The following is a 21,705-nucleotide window of genomic DNA, read 5'->3' as shown; positions in this document are numbered from 1 at the left end:
ATGTATTTGAGAGAGAGAGAGAAAGAGACCTCACAATGGGCAGAGAGAGGAGAAGCAGACTTGCCACTGAGCAGGGAGCCCGATGTGGGGCTTCCATCCTAGAACCCTGAGATCATGACCTGAGTCAAAAGCAGACAGTTAACCAACTGAGCCAACTATGTACCCCTAAAGATTTTAAAGTAATCTCTACACCCAGCATGGGGCTTGAGTCCATGGTTTCCAGACCAAGAGTGGCAGGTTCCCCCAACTGAGTCAGCCAGGTGCCCCCAGATTTGGTGTCTGTTTAGTGGAGAATAATAATGCCCACCCTCAAGGGCTTCTTTGGTAGTTAGAAGAGATAATATACACAAAAGAAGCAACATAGCGGCTAGAATATGCTAGATGTTTAATGCCTGAAATATTTTTGTGTATGTTAAATTTTTTTAAAAGATTTATTTATTGAGGGAGAGAGCAAGAGAGCACATGCAGAATTACGGGGAGGGGCAAAGGGAGAGGGTGAGAGAGAATCTCAAGCCGACTCCATACCAAGCATGGAGCCTGACACAGGGCTCAATCTCACAACTCTGAGATCTTGATCTGAGCTGAAACCAAGAGTTGGATGCTTAACTGAATGTGCCACCCAGGCACTCCATGTTGGACTTTTTTTGATTAATTTTTTTTAATTCTAATAACAAAGCCTAATTTTGGTAACAATAGTTCTACTCTCTCCCACACCCTTTTGCCAACACTGCTCAGAAGTGTACCAATTTGAAGCTAATCCCTCTTGTAACAAGGCCTCTAAAGGCCATTTTAATTGGATGGTTTATACCAATGTCAAGATTGTTGACTTATCTTACAGTTCCTTCTGTCTGCCAGAATAGTTTCTAGTTATTAAACCAGGAAATCTGCCTCTTCAGGCCACGATATCCCTTTTATTTTTTTTGAATAAGTCACTGACCTCACCTGAACTCCAGTTATGGTTGTTTGGTTGACTCCAAAAGGTTCTACAGAAGTGACTTCCAACACAGCAGTACCTGCAATGGAACCAGCTTTCAGTAGCCCTTCACCATCCTCCTCGATGACAGATGAATTAGGGAAACACTTGAGAACACGAGAACTCACAAAGGCGGCCCCTTCCCTAGGGAACAAATGGAACATGTGACATCTCTTGGGGGCTCTGACCAGAAAGAAAGGAGTAGATATTGCCAGGATTATTGTTAGAGACTATACTCTGAAGAAACTGTTTGCCATTCTCCATGTTGTGTGCTTATTTGTTCCTCATGTAAAAATCTGCCTTTGCATTATGCCTATCTCTTTAAAAATCACATCCCATATTATCATTAAAAAAAAAAAAAAAAGGGATCCCTGGGTGGTGCAGTGGTTTAGCACCCGCCTTTGGCCCAGGGCGCGATCCTGGAGACCCGGGATCGAATCCCACGTCAGGCTTTTGGTGCATGGAGCCTGCTTCTCCCTCTGCCTATGTCTCTGCCTCTCTCTCTCTCTCTGTGTGACTATCATAAATAAATAAAAAATTAAAAAAAAATCACTCAGCTAAAAAGTTCAGTCTTTTTGAACAAGTATTCAAACAAACAGTTGTGTGTGAATGTTCATAGCAGCATTATTCATTGCGGCCAAAAGGTGAAAACAACCCAAATGTCCAACAACAGATGAATGGATAAACTAAGTATGTTATATCCATACCATGGAGTATTATTTAGTTATTTAAAGGAATGAAATAGGGGCGCCTGGGTGGTTCAGTGGGTGAAGTATCTGCCTTCAACTCAGGTCATGATCCTGGGGTCCTGGGGTCAAGCCCCCAGGTTGGGCTTCCTGCTCAGCGGGAATCTGCTACTCCCTCCGCCTCTGCTGCTCCCCCTGCTTGGGCTCATGCGCATGCATGCTCTTTCAAATAAACAAGTAAAATCTTAAAAAATAAATAAATAAAAGGAATGAAATACTGATACATCCTGTGCTGAGAATGAACCTCAAAAACATGCTAGCTGAAAGAACCCAACACAAAAAGTCACATGTTGTATGATTCCATGTAAATGAGATACACAGAAGGTTAAATCCAGAGAGAGATGATCAGTGGTTGCCAGAGGTTTTAGTGGTGATGAAGATGTTCTGGAACCAGACAGAGGTGACAGTTGTACAATTCTGTGATGCACTAAATGCCACTAAATTGTCCACTTTAAAATGGTTAATTTTATGTTGTGTGACTTTCACTTCAACTAAAATAATTTACTTGTGGGTTAGAAAAATCACCTAGAAGGCAACAGTTCTCTCCATGTTCCTAAGGGTAGGGTTGGAACCTGGCCTGTCTTCCCCACTCTCCTCACCTGTTGGTGTGGAGTCTGAGCTGGGAATTCATAGGCATCAGAATTTGCTCAGGCTGACACTCTGGAAAGAACAGTTGGAGTTTCTCAAATACCTAAAGTGAGAAAATAATGTCTTCCTCATTTCTGAAAGAGACTAACGATGACCTCTGCTCCCATATCGACAACTACAATCAATGTCCTCCTCACTCCAGCTTAACCAGAGGGCCCATAGCACTCTTTTCCAAATGAGCCAGACACTTAAAAACACACCTTGGTATTCCAGAATACAGATCTATTAGTAGTCCTGCTTCTGACAAAATTTGCACCGACCCACCACATCCTCTATATCACTTAGATATTAGACATAAAATAATTTTAAAATTTCAAATTTTAGCTCCGGTAACCTGAAAAGAGATCTGAGAACAAGAAAACCTGTAATAATAAGTTAGCAAGAGACACTACTCAGGTTCTCCCTAGTAAAATGCTCTTTCCTCTACCCTCCTCACTGAATTGGAGAAACAAAACCAAAATAAAGGAGAAAAATAGAAAAAAAAAATCAGTTCTAAATTCAAAGGTAGAGAAACTTACTTGCCCCTCACAAATGATCATTTTTGTTTTGAACACTAAAAACAACAGGACCAGTTAGCTTTCAGCCTGAGAACACCTGTAGAAACCAACCATTCATGCTCTTACACCTTACTAGAAGTTAGGGTTAGAGCTCCTAAGTTGATGGTTATCATAGTATCTATGTCAGGCAGAGCAGCTCAGAAATGAATCCCTTTTTAGTTATTATGGCTTCATATCCTGTGTTCATTGTGTGGGGAGTTAAGGGGAGTGCAGGTTCTTACAGCTTCTAATGCCAATATCCACATAGATGCAACTAGCAAGAATGACAAAGATCTAGAAAGTATGAGCATGTTCTAGGGCTCCCTCTTAGCAATTTCCTCTACTTCTATCCAGACAAATCTCCTCATAGATGATAAGAGGATATCACTTTCTTCTTCTTGATATGTAAAAAGATTTAGGTTTGGGATCTTACCAGGATCTGAACTTCATCAGACAGTTCTAACAAATTCCCCTCAAGCTGCCCAGAGGAACTGTTCATGCAGCGGACAGTGACTTTGATACTGGTCCGACCAGCTGCTTTTGTGTGGACAACCATGGCAAAGTTATTTTCTACTGGGAGCTGTAGGAAAACCTGGAAAATAGTCAGGAATGGATTAAGAAATATTCATTAATAATCATTGTGCCCTTCCCTCTGTGTTGTAACAATAAAGAAAATGTATGCTAGGTAGATCTGTATAAGAGAACTAGAGTACCAGGGGGTATTTTCATAGTTATTTCTTTTCATATTCCCAGCAACACAGTCATCTCTGAAGTAAAATCTGTGTATAGCACTCAACTAATTCTGGCAAGCCTCTGTGAGAGTCTCATACAATCTTGAAGAATGAAAATGAAGGAAGAGGTTTCTAAAATGGATTCAGATAGTAGAACTTGAATTGGCAAAGTGAGGCAATGAACATCTGGAGTTCAGAGTGGTAGCAAGGAAGGAGGAACAAGAAAGGAAAGCTATTTCAGGACTATGTTCACACTAGCTGGCCATCTCCCTCCTGCTTCCCCACTATTCTGGCCCAGGCCAGATAAGGCCATCGGGAAGGCAGGGCCAACATTTAGACAGATGTTGTAGTAGACACTCGTCTACCTTCGGGGCACTTGTTTCATGTCCTTTTTCTCCTGCCTGTTTGGTGTCCACAGCCCTCAAGATATTTCTTTTTTTTTTTTTTTTTTTTTTTATATATTTTTTTTTAATTTTTTTTTATTTATTTATGATAGTCACAGAGAGAGAGAGAGGCAGAGACACAGGCAGAGGGAGAAGCAGGCTCCATGCACCGGGAGCCTGATGTGGGATTCGATCCCGGGTCTCCAGGATCGCGCCCTGGGCCAAAGGCAGGCGCCAAACCGCTGCGCCACCCAGGGATCCCCCCCTCAAGATATTTCTTCCAGCTCTCTTGACTCATGTTCCAAAATCACCTTTCCCTCCTCCTCCACAGAAATATTCCCATTCCCTTTATGCAGATCTTAATCGGCTGTCTGGAAGGAAGTCTTATGCTAAAGAACAAGTGGTTTATAATATGTTTGACCCACGTGACTTTCTGAATGATGACAGCACCTTGCAGGAGACCTCCACATGGGGCTGGGGGACCCTTCCCTTGCTACTACACTGATCGGCTCACCCTGCAGCATCTGAGGCAGGAGGAGAAACTGTGTATGGCTCTCAGTCACTACTCCTAGAGACAAGAGTGGGGCTTTAGATAAAGGTGGAGGAAAGGAGAAGCAGAACAGATGCTAAAAGCCTACAGCATCCCTTCTCTTCATATAATCCCTGGTTGCCAGTCAAGAAAAAGAGCTGAATCCCTGTGCAGAACTCTGCCAAACTAAGTACAGTTCCATCTCTCCTCAATGCTGAGAATACACAGGCTCGAGGAAGCCATGACAGAAGACCCAAACACCAGGGTTTTCCTAGACTAAAGATCTAGGATATTTTTAGGATTACAAATAGATTTTTTGACTTTTTTTTAGACTTCTCTTTTTAGCTGGCTCCAGAAATACCTATCTTTTTTTTCTTTCTTTTTCAGGTTTCAGAGTAACTATGTGCATTAAGACATGAAAGCTATTTTCACTTACCACAGAGTACAGGTACAGCTCAGAGATACTGCAGGTTCAGTTTCAGACTACCACAATAAAGCAAATATTGCAATAAAGTGGATCAAATGAATTTTCTGGTTTTTCAGTGCATGTAAAAGCTATGTTTACACTATACTGTTATGCAATAAATAGCATTATATCTAAAACAATGTATGTATCTTAATTAAAAATACCTATTGCTAAAAAATGTTAACCATCATCTGCGCTTTCAGTGAATCATACTCACTGATCACAGGTCACTGTAACAAATAATAATGGAAAAATCTGAAATATTGTGAGAATTACCAAAATGTGACACAGAGACACAGAGTGAGCAAATGCTGTCAGAAAAATGGCACCAGGGATCCCTGGGTGGCTCCGCAGTTTAGTGCCTGCCTTTGGCCCAGGGCCTGATCCTGGCTCCTTGCATGGAGCCTACTTCTCCCTCTGCCTATGTCTCTGCCTCTCTCTGTGTGTCTCTCATGAATAAATAAATATAATATTTTAAAAAATGGCACCAACAGACTTGCGGTTGCCACAAAGCTTCCATTTGTAAAAACATGCAATATCTGTGAAGCCCTATGGAGCAAAGCCCAGCACAGTGCGGTGTGCCTAGATATAGACCTTATATTCATAATGTGTTACTACTCATGAACATAGTCAAATACTCACAAATACAATAATAAAGGAAACATGGTTTTCAAGAGCCCGTTCCAGCAAAGTATATTAAAAATTACATAGCATTAACTGAGTACTCAAATTGAATTTTTCCATATGATTTGTGGGTTTCCAGAGTTCACAGAACAAGAGGAAAAGGAGGTAAGTAGTAACACTGTGTAGTTTAGAAAGTCAGTCAGTCTCAAATTTAAGATGAAATAAGGTGAGTTTACTATCATTGTCCTGAAATTATATAATAGACACATTCATACCTCTGAATGCCTGGGCACTAGATCCAATACATCCCTTTTGCTCATGGACCAATGGAATGTGAGCCCAGGGTTGGCATTGCTGAAGGAGAAAGGGGTCTGGGTACTCGTCACTCCCATGACATAAACTGGCATCTGAAAAGAAGAAATAGCACTGTACTCTATGTCCTGCCCAGCTAGCACTAACAGAGCACACTGAAAACAGAGTCAACTTACTGACCTCAGTGGCTGTAATGAGTCGAGTAGCAGCTGCGAGGATCCTAACAGCCCGTAGCTGGACCACCTCAATGTATACTTCATCCTGCTCAGCAGGTGGGAAGGAGCAAGCATAGGCTAAGAGGGGGTGTCTGTGCAGTGGGCAGAGGATGCTTATGATAACTACTTTGTTGTTTAGGGCATTCAATAAAAAAAATATGCCATAGATGTGTTTGTTTTTGTCCCCTACACAATTCCTTAAGAATAGGAACACTATGTCTTATAACAATGCCAAGTATTCTGTGGGGTTTTCACTAAAGATTACATATTTCCCATGCTTGGTTAAGAGAATAACAGGTAAGGGACTCAAAAGATTTTTCTCGGCTGCTGACAGCCCCCTAATCACCACCCCACATGCCCCAATATGGTTCCCAGATGGAAAAGTGGAAGTAGAACAGAGGTAAGAACCAATACCTGGGAAAACACAATGACTTTGCCAGTATCTTCATTTACAGTCTGGATGGTGCCATGGACCACAGCTGTGCCGACTACCTTCCCTGTAACCTGCCCCCTCCTATTCACTACAGCCACAGTCTGGTTACTGATAGAGAAGTGAATAATAGATTGGGGCTGGGGGCCACCTTCAGACATTACCTGGAATTTAAACATGCCAGTAAATGCCTGGAACATGGGGAGAAATCACATCTCTTTTCCCAATATTTTGTCCAAGCAATTTGACCTCTTACTTTCCCCCACTTGCCAACAGACATATCACACACATCAGCTCAAATGCAGAAGAAACTCAAGTGCCACACCATACATGATCTATGGGGTTCGCAAGGCAGGTTATACCCTGTTCATTAGGGAGCAGGGAAGTCCTCATTTTCTTCTTTATCAGATCCTGCTGTACTTGGCTGGGAGGAGACAAGAGGAGGCCAATAGGAAGAAGGGAGTGCATGTGTGCTGGGGTAAGGCAGAGCAGGGTGAGGAAAGAGGGTAAATCCCATTTCCTGACTTTGAGATCACCTGCATCATGTTGGCTGGAATCAGTGTCATTTTCTCTGGAACAAGTTTGAATGGAGGAAATACCTTAAGGAGAAGACCAAAAAGACAACAGGGATGGATGACAATTTTGTAACAAATGATTACACAGCTTATTCTATGGAAAAAATCCTATACACGGATATGTATTTTACTTTTTTAAATAAATATAAATTTTATTTAAAATAGCAAAAAATTATAAATGAGAATGCTTAAAAATTATATATTCACTCACTGGAATAAAGGTGGTCATTAAAGTTATATTTACAATTATCTTTTTTTTTAAGATTTTATTTACTTATTTATTCATGAGAGACAGAGAGAGAGAGAGAGAGAGAGAGAGAGAGAAAGAGAAAGAGAGGCGTAGACACAGGCAGAGGGAAAAGCAGGCTCCATGCAGGGAGCCCGACATGGGACTCAATCCCAGGTCTCCAGGATCAGGCACTGCGCCGAAAGCGGCACTAAACCGCTGAGCCACCGGGCTACTCTTTCTTTTTTACCCTTTTTCTTTTTTGTTTTTAAAGATTTTATTTATTTATTCATAGAGACAGAGAGAGGCAGAGACACAGGCAGAGGGAGAAGCAGGCACCATACAGAGAGCCCGATGTGGGCCTCGATCCAGGGTCTCCAGGATCACGCCCTGGGCCGCAGGCGGCGCTAATCCGCTGCGCCACCAGGGCTGCCCTCTTTTTTACCTTTTTTCAAAGACATATATAAAAGTAGAGAGAACAGTATAAAGAACTCTCAGGGACCTATTACCCATTACCCAGCTTCAACAACTGCCAACACATGGCCAACAATGAGCTTTTAATGACATAAAAAACACTTTTGATATAAGATTAGGATGAAAAAAGCAGTATGGTTCATCTATCTTAAAATAAGCCTGGGGAAGAAGTGAAGGAATATTAATAATTGTTGCTCTAAGTAGTGCAATTATAGGTGATTTTCATTCTGTATATTATTATTTTTTGCTCTCCAAATTTTCTACAAGTATATTATTTTTATACACTAAAACAAAAACTTAAAGCAAATTACATATTGTTTCAAGAGTTAGACAACTATCATTTTATTCAGTCAAATAATTTTTAACTTGTGCAAACTAAATGGAAAAAGATGAATAAAGCTAAAAAATGAGGTATTAATTTTGGATGAGATAATTTCCTTACCTCAACCTGGCGAGGAGCTGATGTGAATTTCCTCCCCATCTTGTCCCTGGCAATGGCCACAAGTGTGGTTTGCCCAACAGAGACAGCTCGAAGGATATAATTTTCAGAGTATTCATCCTGTTCCTCCACTAGCCTGCAAAGACGTATGGTTTTTTTAAGGCAAAGGAAGGGCAAGTTATTTTTTTTAACATTTTATTTATTTATGAGAGAGAGAGAGAGAGAGAGAATGAGTGGAGAGGAGGGACAGAGGGAGAAGGAGAAGCAGACTCCCCAGTGAGCAGGGAGCCCCATGCATGCAGGGCTCAATCCTAGGACCCTGAGATCATGACCTGAGCTGAAGGCAGATACTTCACTGACTGAGCCACCCAGGTGCCCCCAAATACATGTTTTTAGGTAAGAAAGATTTGATTTTGGGGCACCTGGGTGGTTCAGTAAGTTAGGTGTCCAACTCTTGGTTTTGGCTTGGGTCCTGGTCTCAGAGTCATGGGACTGAGCCCCTTGTCTGGCTCTCCCTCCCCCTCTGCCCTCTGGCCAAAATAATTAAATAATACCATTTTTAAAAATTTGATTTTAAGAGTGGCCAGTTATGCTTCTTTCTAAGATATGTAGCATTTTCTGTTCATTTTAACTCTAGTTAGAGGGAACTTCCAGAAAATAAATTTCCAGAGTTAAGACAAAGTTCATGGCAATGGCAGAAAGCTCCTGAAGGCTACATATTTGTTCTAAGACCCTAAAGGAATAAGGACAACATAAACATAAGACTGGCAAAATTGCAAATACTAAATCACCTCAGAATTTCTGTACTCCCCTTTTGCAGAAGGTAATACCAGCACCTCTGCTTCTAGATAGATCTTTCTTTCTTTTTTTTTTTTTTTTTTTTTTTTTTTAGATTTTTCAAGGTTTATCCTCTAAACACCCCAGGGATATCATCCAAGGAGAAGTTTCATAAAATGGAAATATTCACGAGACACACAAGTTTGTCCCAAAACAACACATCTGAAGACATGGAAGAGAGCTGAATGTGGGAAGAGTATGTGCCGAAAGGCACTGTGAGAGAGAGAGAAAAGAAGAAAATCTAAAGTAACGTGCAGAGAGCGCTGAGTCTCTGATGTTCAGCCTGGGGAAAAGGAAGTGTGGAGGTGGCACTCACGTCAGGGTAACAATGGCAGAAGCCAACTGCAGTTTAAGCTCCATGTTTCTGAAGTATTTATTTCGGAATGGGCGTTTGGAAGAGCCAAGAACCCTCAGAGTTACTAACACAGTTTTACCTATTTCAACCTGGTAGTTAAAAAACAAAGGTAATTTTAGTAGACATGTCTCATTCACCAGGGACAGTCTAATTCTTTGAGGGCAATAAACTGTTTTGTTTGTGCTGAATGCTCCTGGTCAGCTTTTGATCAAAGAAACCTAACCTACAAGGTATCTGCTCTTTCACACCCAATTTTCCTTACAATGTTGGAGCATTGTTCTTAAAGGACATGTCTATTAACATCCCTGAGCGTCCTGCTGGGTGCACCAGATCCAAATAGGCTACAGGAAGTGGGGCTACAGAGCAAGACCGAGGCCTGCTTCTCTGATGCAAAGCTGCCAACCACCCTCACCTTATCAATCAGATCAAGTTCCAGCTCTTGTATGTCTGACACCCTGAGGTAGGCCACTGCTGGACCCAAGAAAGCCAAGCACAGATCATAGACCTCCAAGGTGAGAAATCCAGAGTGTACCGGAACTAACTAGAAGGAAGAAGAGAGCCGCTGGGTAAAGAAGCACACACGCTCCAAATATAATCAAAGCAGAAAATATAATAACGTATTTCCTTCGTGATGGGAACGGAGAGGTCACATTACCGGTTTCAGGCACAGCATAATATGCACCCTTAACAAATATTAACTGATAAAGAGCAAGATTTAAGTTGACTGAATCGAAGCAGAATCCAACATAGATAGCCAGCTTCTGAATCATGAATAGGGAAAGGAGTTCATGAAGAAAATCCAGTCCAGTTATGCCGAAATCACCAGTGGGGGAGGAAGTATAAGGGGACCTGGTTTTGTGCCATGTGTGGCAGGTCCTAACCCGCATGGCAGGTACTTTCACACCCTGTACACAGTGCTGCAATCTCCTCACTTAAACATTATGACCAATGTAAGTTAAATTCCTTTGAGCTCTTAGAAGAAAAGAAAATATACACATATGTTAATGTAAGATATTATTTTTATTACTAAAAGTCCACTAAAAGCAAATCCCTTGGCGTAACTGACTACAAAAATAGCAATATATTGAGTTGTCATATCCTGGCTAAAAACACTATATACACAGGTTATAAAGTCAACAGTATATCTAATTACCCACATAGTTCTATGCTTTGCAGTTTATAGAAATGAACCTTCTTTTCATGGAAACCTTAAAATTAGATGTCTTCTACACTCTCTCAGTTCAACCACAAACAAAAATTGCCCACCTAGTTGAAGAAAAAAAACCACAAGCTTGTTTTTGGTTGGAGAATCTATGAAAGTTAAAAAAAAAAAGAGGCAAATGTCACTTTTATAACAACTCTGAGACATACAATGGAATTTTCCCAATCAGTCTCATAAGGATAAGATCTGACTTGAGATTATCAACCTCTAGGCTATCTTTAGACCTCACCTGGATAGAGCTTTCTGCTTCCATGTAAGTGATGGTGACAATGTCCTGCTCACTGCTGTTGACCAGGAAATAACCAGATCCTTCCACAAGGCTAAATATCTCCTATGGAAAGATCAGAAACAGGACATTCCATTCTCCTCAGTTTATAAATAATTCAGAGAAAATAACTCTTATCTACTTAAGGAAGAGTATGGGATTAAAAGATTAAGGTCAATGGACCAAAGACAAACTATGACTATTCAAGTATTACTGCTAAGGATATTGCAGCTAATTACTGCATATACGTCATATATGCTTATCAGTGATTTTCAACATATAAGTGAATTTTTTAATTGCCATACTATTAATAACCTCATACTCTTCCCCTCCAATCAGAGCCCATTAATTAGATGCCTCCAAGTTTCACCTTCACATCAGGGTGGTTATAGATGGTGGCATTCTCAGGCAGTACAGTTACATCATCTACCAGCAGCAGCTCTATAGCCGCAGATCTGAGCAAGTTGAAAAGTTCCTAGAAATGCACAAGAACCACAAAAGTGAGTATAAACTTTTAACTGCTCAAGTGAGAAGAAGATTCCAGTGCTCTCTCACATGCCAAAGATAACAGAACCAGAGAGATGCACAATTCTCAGATATACATTCTCAGAATCTCAATTCTCAGATTATAAATGACATTTCTTTGTTTTTAAGTTATAAATGAAGATCCTTACATTTCAGTCATTTCTATATCTTACCTCTGGACTTTTCTTCTCTGAGTAGCCCACAAAATTGACTCCAATGAGTACAGTCCCTTTTAACTGATGTACTTTAAGGACCTGGTGACCTGGAGACATGGAGAAATGATAACATGTAGAATACAAAAGTGTCTCCAGAAAACCAATTTTGCCCCAATTTTTTCCAAATCATATTCTATTGAAGGAAGAAAAAAAAAAAAAAACTTTGTGGGGAAAGACACACAAAACAGAAAATTGAGGCAGCCCTGGTGGCCCAGTGGTTTAGCGCTGCCTTCGGCCCAGGGTGTGATCCTGGGGACCTGGGATCGAGTCCCATGTCGGGCTCCCTGCATGGAGCTTGCTTCTCCCTCTGCCTGTGTCTCTACCTCTCTCTGTGTGTCTGTCATGAATAAATAAATAAAATCTTAAAAAAAAAAAACCAGAAAATTGAATTTTGTGTTATTATATTCCTATGTGACTCTGGGCAACCACTTTATTTCTGTTTCTTTATTAAATGAGGGATTGGGCCAGGAAAAACCTAAAATTCTTTCTAGCTCTAATGGTCTGTGGGTCCATACACAGACTGACAACAGTGTATGGGGAAATTCTGATTTAAAAATTGGAGTGAGAAATAAAGATCCAGTCCTGCAAGGCCTTTCACTATTCTAAACTGTCTTGTAAATGTGAACATCACATCTTGTCCACTTTAAACAGTTATTCCTCATTAAAGCAATTAAAACTCCTTCAACTAGTATTTGAAATGTTCTATAATCTGATCCTGTCTTCCCTATTATTTTTTCTTTCTTTTTAAAACTTTAACATAAATCTACCACTTAAGTCAATGTGAGAGTTTCTCATGATGCTCCATCCATCCATCAATCCATCCACCCATCCATCCATAAACAAGGATTTATTGAGAGGCTACTATATGCCAGGTACTATGCCAGGTAATTAGGATGCAGAGATGGAAAAAAAAAAAAAAAAGGATGCAGAGATGAAGAAAGAAAACACAATCCTTGCTTCAAGAAGCCTGCAGCTTTAGTATGGTGACTATGGGGTAAACCAACACTACAATACTATGTATTGAGTGCTACTACAGCAGTTAAGTACAGAACATTCATAAGAAAATGAATGCTTTCCTTAGATTGGTGATATAGAGGAACAGAAAACTCACAGATGGCAAGAGGAGAACTTAAGCCCAGCAACGATGCAAGAAAAGAAAACATAAACAGATGAAAGGGAAGAGGTACGACAAGCCTTGTCATGACTAAGTACATGTACATACAAAGTAGTTGAGTGGGGGTGCCCAGCCAGCTCAGCGGAAATAGTGTGCGACTTCTGATCTTGGGGTTGTCAGTTCAAGCCCCATACTGGATGTAAAAATTACTTAAAACAGTACAATCTTTAAAATCTTTTAAAAATAAATAAAGTTGTTGAGTGTGAAAAAAATGTAGGGTATACAAGGGTAATAAGGGCAAGTAAAGCCAAAGAGGTAGGCAGGGGTTGGTATGTTAAGCTACAACATATAAATTTTATCCTGAAAAACACAGGAAGTCCCTAAGGGCAGTGTTGTGATAGTACAATCAGTGGTTTAGAGTATAGGCTTTGGTGTCAGAGAGCTTGCAGCTTCATGTATTTTACTGTTGTAATCTCAGAGCTTAAAACTAGAGGGACCCCTGTGACACTCAGCAGTTGAGTGTCTGCCTTTGACTCAGGGCGTGATCCCAGGGTCTGGGATTGAGTCCCACCATCCAGCTCCTGCAGATAGCCTGCTTCTCCCTCTGCCTAGGTCTCTGCCTCTCTGTCTCTGTCTCTCATAAATAAATAAATAAAATCTTAAAAAAAAACTATACCTAGAATACAGTAAGAATACATAAATGATGAGTGAGCAAACGTACATAATGGGAATAATAATGTCAGTCTCTCATGGCTGTTACAAGGATGATATAAGAAATGCATATAGGGCAGCCCGGGTGGCTGGGCGGTTTAGCGTCACCTTCAGCCCAGGGTGTGATCCTGGAGGCCCGGGATCAAGTCCCATGTCGGGCTCCCTGCATGGAGCCTGCTTCTCCCTCTGCCTGTGTCTCTGCCTCTCTCTCTGTGTCTCATGAATAAGTAAATAAAATATTTTTAAAAAATTAAAGAAAATGCATATAAAGTATTCAGTGCAGTGCTTGGCATATCATTGGAGTTCAGTACATGGTAGCCAAACACACAGAAAGCAGGAGGGGCAGAGGGAGAGGGAAAAACTTGAGTCCCTACTGAGCTCAGAGCCCAATGCGGGGGCTCAAATTCATGACCCTAAGATCAAGACCTGAGCTGAAACCAAGTGGGATGCTTAACCAACAGCGCCATCCAGGCACCCCAAAACAAGAATTTTAAGGAAGAGGTTCAGATTTGTACTTTAGAAAGGTTATCTAGATAGTAGTGGTATGGACAGATTAGAGGTCAGTCAGGAGGCTACTGTGGCAACATGGGACAGACATGATGAAGACACAGTGATGGATTTAGAGGAAGGGATGAAACCAGAAAATAGAAAGTAGCACTGGTGGTATCTGGTGGTTGAATGTTACAGCATGTAGGGAGCATCTCTTTCCTTGCTATCCCCCCCTTTTTTTTTAGATTTTTAAGTAATCTCTACACGTAATGGGGGGCTTGAACCCACAACCCTGAAATCAAGAGTCACACGCCACATTGACGGAGCCGGCCAGGCACCCCTCCTTGCTACTGGTTTTTACACTAAGTGTACCATATTGTTGATATTAAAGTATTATAGTATTACATATACATAGTATTTATGCTGCCATGTTCTCTAGCTAAGGTCTTAGACTCATCCTGTGGGTGAGCTCCCTGTGGGTGTAGAGAAGGCTGAATCTTGTTTCTCTTTTAGTGTTTCTTACTCCTTGAATGGTTATACTTCCATCCAAATGCTCATGTGAGAAATTTAAAAGTTGTCCTCTGTGGGAGTGGGACAGCGGATGAGCACCTGCCTTCAGCTCGGGGCGTGATCCTGGAGTCCCAGGTTCTAGTCCCACATCAGGCTTCCTGCATGGAGCCTGCTTCTCCCTCTGCCTATGTCTCTGCCTCTTTCGGTCTTTCATGAATAAATAAATAAAACTCTTAAAAAAAAAAAAGTTGCCCTCTGTACCCCTTTCTTCTTCACTTCTTTGCTCTGTGGCAGACTTCCATGCTATTGGCCTGCAGCGAACCATGCCTGCTGGTACCCATGCCCTTGAGCAGTGCTCATTCACCCTGAGTCTGGTTTTCGTGGGTGACCGGCTTTGGTGAATCGAGGCTTGAGGGCTGATGACATGTGACAGTGTGCTGTTTCTACTTACTCTTTTTTTTTTTTTTAAAGATTTTATTTATTAATTCATGAGAGAGAGAGAGAGAAAGGCAGAGACACAGGCAGAGGGAGAAGCAGGCTCCCTGCAGGGAGCCCAACGTGGGACTCGATCCCGGGTCTCTGGGATCATGCCCTGGGCTGAAGGCGGCGCTAATCCGCTGCGCCATCAGGGCTGCCCAGCCTTCTCTGTTCTAAACTAAGTTAGGTTCTCCTGCTATGACTCTTTTTTTTTTTTTTAAGATTTTATTTATTTATTCAGGAGAGACACACACAGAGAGAGAGAGAGAGAGAGAGAGAGAGAGGCAGAGGGAGAAGCAGGCCCCATGCAGGGAGCCCGATGTGGGACTTGATCCCGGGTCTCCAGGATCATGTCCTTGGACCAAAGGCAGGCACTAAGCCGCTGAGCCATCCAGGGATCCCTCCTGCTATGACTCTTAAACCCATATTTTTCCTTCAAAACACCTAACACAATTATAATATTTAAAGCCTATGAGTGGGGAACCAAGGGGCCCAGTCAGTTAAGCATCTCTCTTGGTTTTTAATCAGATCCTGATCTTAGTGTCATGAGATTGAGCTTTACATTGGGCTCTGCACTTAGCAGGGAGCCTGCCTGAGATTCTCTCCCTCTCCTCCTCTAAAATAAATAAATAAATAAAATCTTTAAAACATATATATATATAAAGTCTATGAGGGCAGAGGCCATGACTATCTCATGTACCATTCTATCTTCAGGTACCCAGAACAGGGCCTTATATGGAGCAATCACTCAACAAATATTTTCTAAATAAATGAATGAAATTTTTGTAATATTAGGCAAATAAGAGGCAATACATTAAAAATTTAATTTTATGTTCCTGTGAGAAATGTTGGATCCTAGACCCTGGCTTTGCAACCAAGAAATGTACATTTATGTTTGTTAAAACATACAATGATCAAAGATAAAAGGAGAGATATGATAAAATCTGAAATAAACTGTTACCCAAGCAAGGGAAATACTTAGTGGAGAAACATTTAGCAGATATGTAAAAGGATTTGTAAATCACCATAATACCATGTAGCCGAGTTTGGCCACTGCCGTCATCCTTTGCTACCATCTCCACTGAATTATAATTTTCAAAATGAGCTAGTGTTTCATTTGAGGATTTCCATTCCAGTATTAGTGAACTGAAATTATCAAACTTTCTCCTGTGTTGATCAAATACTGCCAGTTCCAGGACTGTGTCCCTCAGGCTTGATACAGGAATCTGCATTTAAAAAGAAAAAAGAAAAAAAAAAAAAAAAAAAGAAACCAACAGTAGCTTAGGAGGCAGTGAGATACCCCTGAAGCTAGAGCTCATTTTTATCACAGTCTTTTTACTTTGAAAAAAAAATTTTAAGATTTATTTTTTATTTGAGAGAGAGAGGAGGAGGGGAGGGACAGAGGCAGAATCTCAAGCAGACTACCTGCTGAGCATGGAGCCCAACGTGGGGCTTGATTTTATGACTTTGAGATCATGACCTGAGCCGAAACCAAGAATTGTGCACTCAACTAACTGAGCTGCCCAGGTGCCCCTCTTTGATAATTTTCAAACCTACTAATATGTTGAAAGAATAGTATGAGTACACACACCTCATCTGGATTCACCATTTGCCTTACGAAAGATTTGAATAAACATCTCTCCAAAGAAGATTTACAAATGGCCAATAAGCACAGAAAAAGGTACAACATCATTAATCACTAGAAAATATAAATCAAGGGGATCCCTGGGTGGCTCAGCGGTTTAGCACCTGCCTTTGGCCCAGGGCATGATCCTGGAGTCCTGAGATTGAGTCCTGCATCAGGCTCCCTGCATGGAGCCTGCATCTCCCTCTGCCTGCATCTCTGCCTCTCTCTGTGTCTCTCATGAATAAATAAAATCTTTAAAAAAATGTAAATCAAAACCAGCACGAGATACTACTTCTCACTCACTAGGAAGGTGATATCAAAATGACAAACAATAACAAGTGTTGGAAAGGCTGTGGAAAAATTGGAATTCTCATCCCTCGCTTAGGAAATGTAAAATGGAATGAGGTGGGCGAGCGGTTTGGTGGCGGCAGCCTTGCGGGTTCGCTCCAGACGCAGAGATGCAGCTCTTTGTGAAGACCCTGATGGGCAAAACTATCACCCTTGAGGTCGAGCCCAGTGACACCACTGAAAATGTCAAAGCCAAAATCCAAGACAAAGAGGGCATCCCACCTGACCAGCAGCGTCTGATTTTTGCGGGCAAACAGCTAGAAGATGGCCGAACTCTGTCAGACTACAATATCAGAAAGAGTCCACCTTGCACTTGGTGCTTCGCCTGCGAGGTGGCATCATCAAGCCTTCACTCCGCCAGCTGGCCCAGAAATACAACTGCAACAAGATGATCTGCCGCAAGTGTTATGCTCGCCTGCACCCCGCTGTCAACTGCCACAAGAAGTGCGGCCACACCAACAACCTGCGCCCCAAAAAGAAGGTCAAATAAGGCCCCTCCGCCGGCTCTTCCTTTGCCCGCAGGGTGGCCTCCTGCCCGGGCCTCAATAGGTCCTGGGGGCTCAATAAAGTTTCCCTTTCATTGACTGGAAAAAAAAAAAAAAAAGGAAATGTAAAATGCTGTGGCTGCTCTGGAAAATAGCTGGTGGTTCTTCAAAAGGCTAAATACTGAGTTATCATATGCCAAGAAATTCCATCTCTAGGTAGAACTCAAAAGAAATGAAAACATGTTCATACAAAAATGTGTGCATGAATGTTCACAGGCAGCATTATTCTTATGTTACAGCCAAAAAGTGGGAACCACCCCTATATCCATCAATTGATACATGGACAAACAAAATGTAGTATGTATATCTATGCAAAGGAATATTATGAAGCCATAAAAAAGAATGCAGTACTCATTCATGCTACAATATGAATGAATCTTGAAAACATGGGAAATGAAAGAAGCTAGCTGCAAAGGCCACATATATGATTCCATTTATATGAAATCCATAGAGACATATGGTCCAGGGGCTGGGGTGGAGGGATTGGGGGGGAAGTGACTGCTACTGGGTGTGCATTTTTTGGGGGGGAAATGAAAATATTCTGGAGTTGAACAGTGGCAATGGCTGCAAAACTCTTACCTATACAGTTTTAAAAGGGTAAATTTTACAGTATGCAAATTGTACTTAATTATTAAGGAAGAAATTCTAAGTATGGAGAATTACAACTGTAAATTAATCCTTACGTTTCTAAGAAAAAAATGTCTTGCAATTTTTTTTTTAAAGATTTTGTTTATTTGAGAGAGAGCAAGAGAGTATGAGCTGGGAGGAGGAGCAGAGGGAGAGGACGAGAGAGAATCTCAAACTGACTCCATGCTGAGTGCTGAGCCTGATGTGTGCTCAATCCCAGGACTCTGAGATCAGACCTGAGCCAAAACCAAGAGTTGGGCACTCAGGGACACCTGGGTGGCTCAGCGGTTGAGCGCCTGCCTTTGGCTCAAGGTATGATCCTGGATTCCCAGGTTCAAGTCCCACATCAGGCTCCTTGCATGCAGCCTGCTTCTCTGTCTGCCTGTGTCTCTGCCTCTCTCTCTCTCTCTCTTTTAAATAAAATCTTAAAAAAAAAGAGTTGGGCACTCAAATGACTGAGCCACTGAGATGCTCCTTTTCTTGCAAATCTTCTATAAATTTAAATTATTTCAAATGAAAAACTTGACACTGAATGACAATTATATGGATAACTTTTATTCTGCTCCATCTAAGTGATTTTTTAAAAAGTAAATCATTTATAGGGGTGCCTGCATGGCACAGTCAGTTGAGTGTAACACTGCTGGTTTCAGCTTAGATCTGATTTCAGGGTCCTGGATCGAGCCCCAAGTCTGGTTCCGTGCTTAGCTCTGAGTCTACTTGAGTTTCTCTATCCCTCTTCCTCTGTTCCTCCCACCTGTGGTCTCTCTCTCTCTGAAATAAATCTTTTTAAAAAGTACATCATTTACAAACTTCAAATAATACTTCACGTGGAATTTAGTTCTGAAAAAAATGAGTTCCTTAATCTGTAACACCTCATATTCTTGTTCGTTTATTTATTTATTTTTTTTAAAATTTTTATTTATTTATGATAGTCACACACAGAGAGAGAGAGAGAGAGGCAGAGACACAGGCAGAGGGAGAAGCAGGCTCCATGCAGGGAGCCTGATGTGGGACTCGATCCTGGGTGTCCAGGATCACGCCCTGGGCCAAAGGCAGGCGCCAAACCGCTGCGCCACCCAAGGATCCCCCTATTTATTTATTTATGACAGATTTTTTTAAAGATTTTTTTATTTATTCATGAGAGACAGAGAGAGAGAGAGAGGCAGAGACACAGGCAAAGGGAGAAGCAGGCTCCATGCAGGGAGCCTGATGTGGGACTCGATCCCGGGACTCCAGGATCACGCCCTGGGCTGAAGGCAGGCGCTAAACTGCTGAGCCACCCAGGCACCCCAATTCTTGTTCTTTTAAAATAAAAAGATAGAATAAGGGCAGCCCTGGTGGCTCAGCAGTTTAGCACCACCTTCGGCTGGGGGCGTGATCCTGGGAACCCAGGATCAAGTCCCACGTCGGGCTCCCTGTGTGGACCCTGCTTCTCCCTCTGCTGGTGTCTCTACCTCTCTTTTTCTCTCTGTGTGTCTCTCATGAATAAATAAATAAATAATCTTAAAAAAAAGAATAGTATAAAAGTCAATAATGTGCTTTGCAGTCAGTCAGACTGTGCTATGTTTTAGCTTTATGCCTTTGGAATAATTATTCAACCTCTAGGAGCCTCAGTTTCTCCATCTGTAAAACAGGAATAATTGATTGTTCGGTACAGGCTAAGAAAGCACTTCTATTCTCCTGTGCTTATAATTAAAGCCCACCTCATTTAGTATACAGTCTGATGTTCTAGTTTCTAATTAGAAAACTCATTTTTTCCTTAACCCCTACTAGCTATGCTATTACTTATCATTACTCTATATGATGGGTTTGGAGTGGAGATAGATTCTATTACTTACCAATAATGCCAATAAAAGATCTGGTAGAGAAAGATATTATCCAAACTATCTGGAAGTTCAGAGACATCTCCACTGTCTATTGCCATAACTGCAAGCTGACTACATCCCTACGTATAAGCAAACTCACTAAATCACTAAGTATAGCCAATTCTGACCTGTTTAATTATCTCTTTTCAGACACTGTTAGAGAATAACAAATAAAAGTGTCCTTAACTTTAATAAGATAAAAGCTATACATACTTTAGACCATTTAGCTGTAAGGCACAGAAGACAAAAGTACCAAGTTAGATGAAAGCATTGTACTTACCAGTTGTTTATTGTGCTGTGGCAGAGGGCAAGGCTGGGCACCAGCTGGCTCTCTGTATACTGGGGTTACTGACATGCTGGCAGGGTGGGCACACATGAAGCGTACCTGTACAGCCTCAACAGCTGGACTTGGGTTCAGGACACCTGGGTTATTTCCAATTCGGAACGTCAGAGTCTTTAAGGAAACAACAGAGCAAGAGGCAACTGTGGGTTGACATCAGTTGTACCAATCTACATGTGTTAGAATTATTCAAACTCTAGTATAGGATCTTTCTGGACATTAAAATCATCATAGTTCTTTCTTTTAAAGATTTTATTTATTCATGACAGACAGAGAGAGAGAGAGAGGCAGAGGGAGAAGCAGGCTCCATGCAGGGAGCCCGATGTGGGACTCGATCCCGGGTCTCCAGGGTCAAACCCTGGGTTGAAGGCGGCGTTAAACCGCTGGGCCACTGGGGCTGCCCAAAATCATCATAGTTCTTGATCATGGCTAAGACAAACAAGGGTATCATGGAAATTTATAAACAAAGAAAATATTTTTTAAAAATCTAATTCTGACCAATCACTTGTCTTTTTCTCCACCAAATCTTCCATTTAAAAAAAGATTTATTTATTCATGAGAGAGAGAGAGAGAGGCAGAGACACAGGCAGAGGGAGAAGCAGGCTCCATGCAGGGAGCCCAACATGGGACTCGATCCCCAATCTCCAGGATCAGGCCCTGGGCTGAAGGAGGCACTAAACCGCTGAGCCACAGGCTGCCCTCCACCAAATCTTTCAAATCTTTTGTTATCAGTTGGCAAAAAGTAGAAAAACTATTTTGTGTTTCAACCTGTCTCTAGTGGAAGCACCAAATGAGTAACAGAATGTGGAGACAAAAGACAAGAAGGCTCCAACAGGAGTGACAACTCTGACAGTGCTGACAGCCAGCCAAGTTCATAAAAGACATTAAAAAAGAAGCTCAGTTCTTGGGCAGCCCCGGTGGTGCAGCGGTTTAGTGCCGCCTGCAGCCCAGGGTGTGATCCTGGAGACCCTGGATGAGTCCCACATCAGGCTCCCTGCAGGGAACCTGCTTCTCCTTCTGCCTGTGTCTCTGCTTTTCTCTCTCTCTCTCTCTCTCTCTCTCTCTGCATCTCTATGAATAAATAAATAAAAAATTAAAAAAAAAAAGAAGCTCAGTTCTTACTAAGTTAAAATCATACATCGATTCCTTGTGGGCTGGTTCCATACAGTCATACACTGAATTCTCAACCTGGTCAAACTGTAAAGAAACAGGGCACAACTGTGGATCTATCACTACCTCTAAAATAATAAAACTAATTCAACTGATAAAGGGCAACACACTTGCTATCTTATAGCAGATCTAAATGGTTCTTCAAAAGTGCTCACC

General features: G+C 41.6%; 1 protein-coding gene and 1 pseudogene across 15 annotated transcripts in view; one reads left to right on the top strand and one right to left on the bottom strand.

Annotated features, from left to right (window-relative positions):
* NUP210L (nucleoporin 210 like) overlaps nt 1-21,705 on the bottom strand; it is an 80,947-nt gene that overhangs the window by 20,574 nt on the left and 38,668 nt on the right. For 10 of the 15 annotated variants that reach the window (XR_003128446.3, XR_004817366.2, XR_007412044.1 and 7 more), the window contains 15 exons: nt 20,320-20,493; nt 16,061-16,253; nt 11,685-11,773; nt 11,357-11,461; nt 10,951-11,052; nt 9,912-10,040; nt 9,461-9,588; nt 8,311-8,443; nt 7,130-7,192; nt 6,578-6,757; nt 6,129-6,209; nt 5,912-6,043; nt 3,337-3,495; nt 2,319-2,410; nt 943-1,117 (listed from right to left, as the gene is read on the bottom strand). Coding sequence is in view for 11 of the 15 variants with exons in the window: in XM_025428854.3 (XP_025284639.3) it covers nt 943-1,117; nt 2,319-2,410; nt 3,337-3,495; nt 5,912-6,043; nt 6,129-6,209; nt 6,578-6,757; nt 7,130-7,192; nt 8,311-8,443; nt 9,461-9,588; nt 9,912-10,040; nt 10,951-11,052; nt 11,357-11,461; nt 11,685-11,773; nt 16,061-16,253; nt 20,320-20,493 (1,935 nt within the window). In the remaining 4 variants the exon portion in view is untranslated. Of the gene's footprint in view, nt 1-937; nt 1,118-2,318; nt 2,411-3,336; nt 3,496-5,911; nt 6,044-6,128; nt 6,210-6,577; nt 6,758-7,129; nt 7,193-8,310; nt 8,444-9,460; nt 9,589-9,911; nt 10,041-10,950; nt 11,053-11,356; nt 11,462-11,684; nt 11,774-16,060; nt 16,254-20,319; nt 20,494-21,705 lie in introns of all 15 variants that reach the window. The other 5 variants (XM_025428850.3, XM_025428847.3, XM_049112620.1 and 2 more) reach the window with 5 other exon arrangements.
* Nucleotides 17,060-17,586, top strand: LOC112647740 (ubiquitin-like; annotated as a pseudogene).

The sequence above is a fragment of the Canis lupus genome, chromosome 7 (assembly GCF_003254725.2).
Source record: "Canis lupus dingo isolate Sandy chromosome 7, ASM325472v2, whole genome shotgun sequence".
Lineage (NCBI taxonomy): Eukaryota > Metazoa > Chordata > Mammalia > Carnivora > Canidae > Canis > Canis lupus.
The sequence above is the reverse complement of the archived record's forward strand: the minus strand, read 5'-3'. Positions and strand labels throughout refer to the sequence as shown.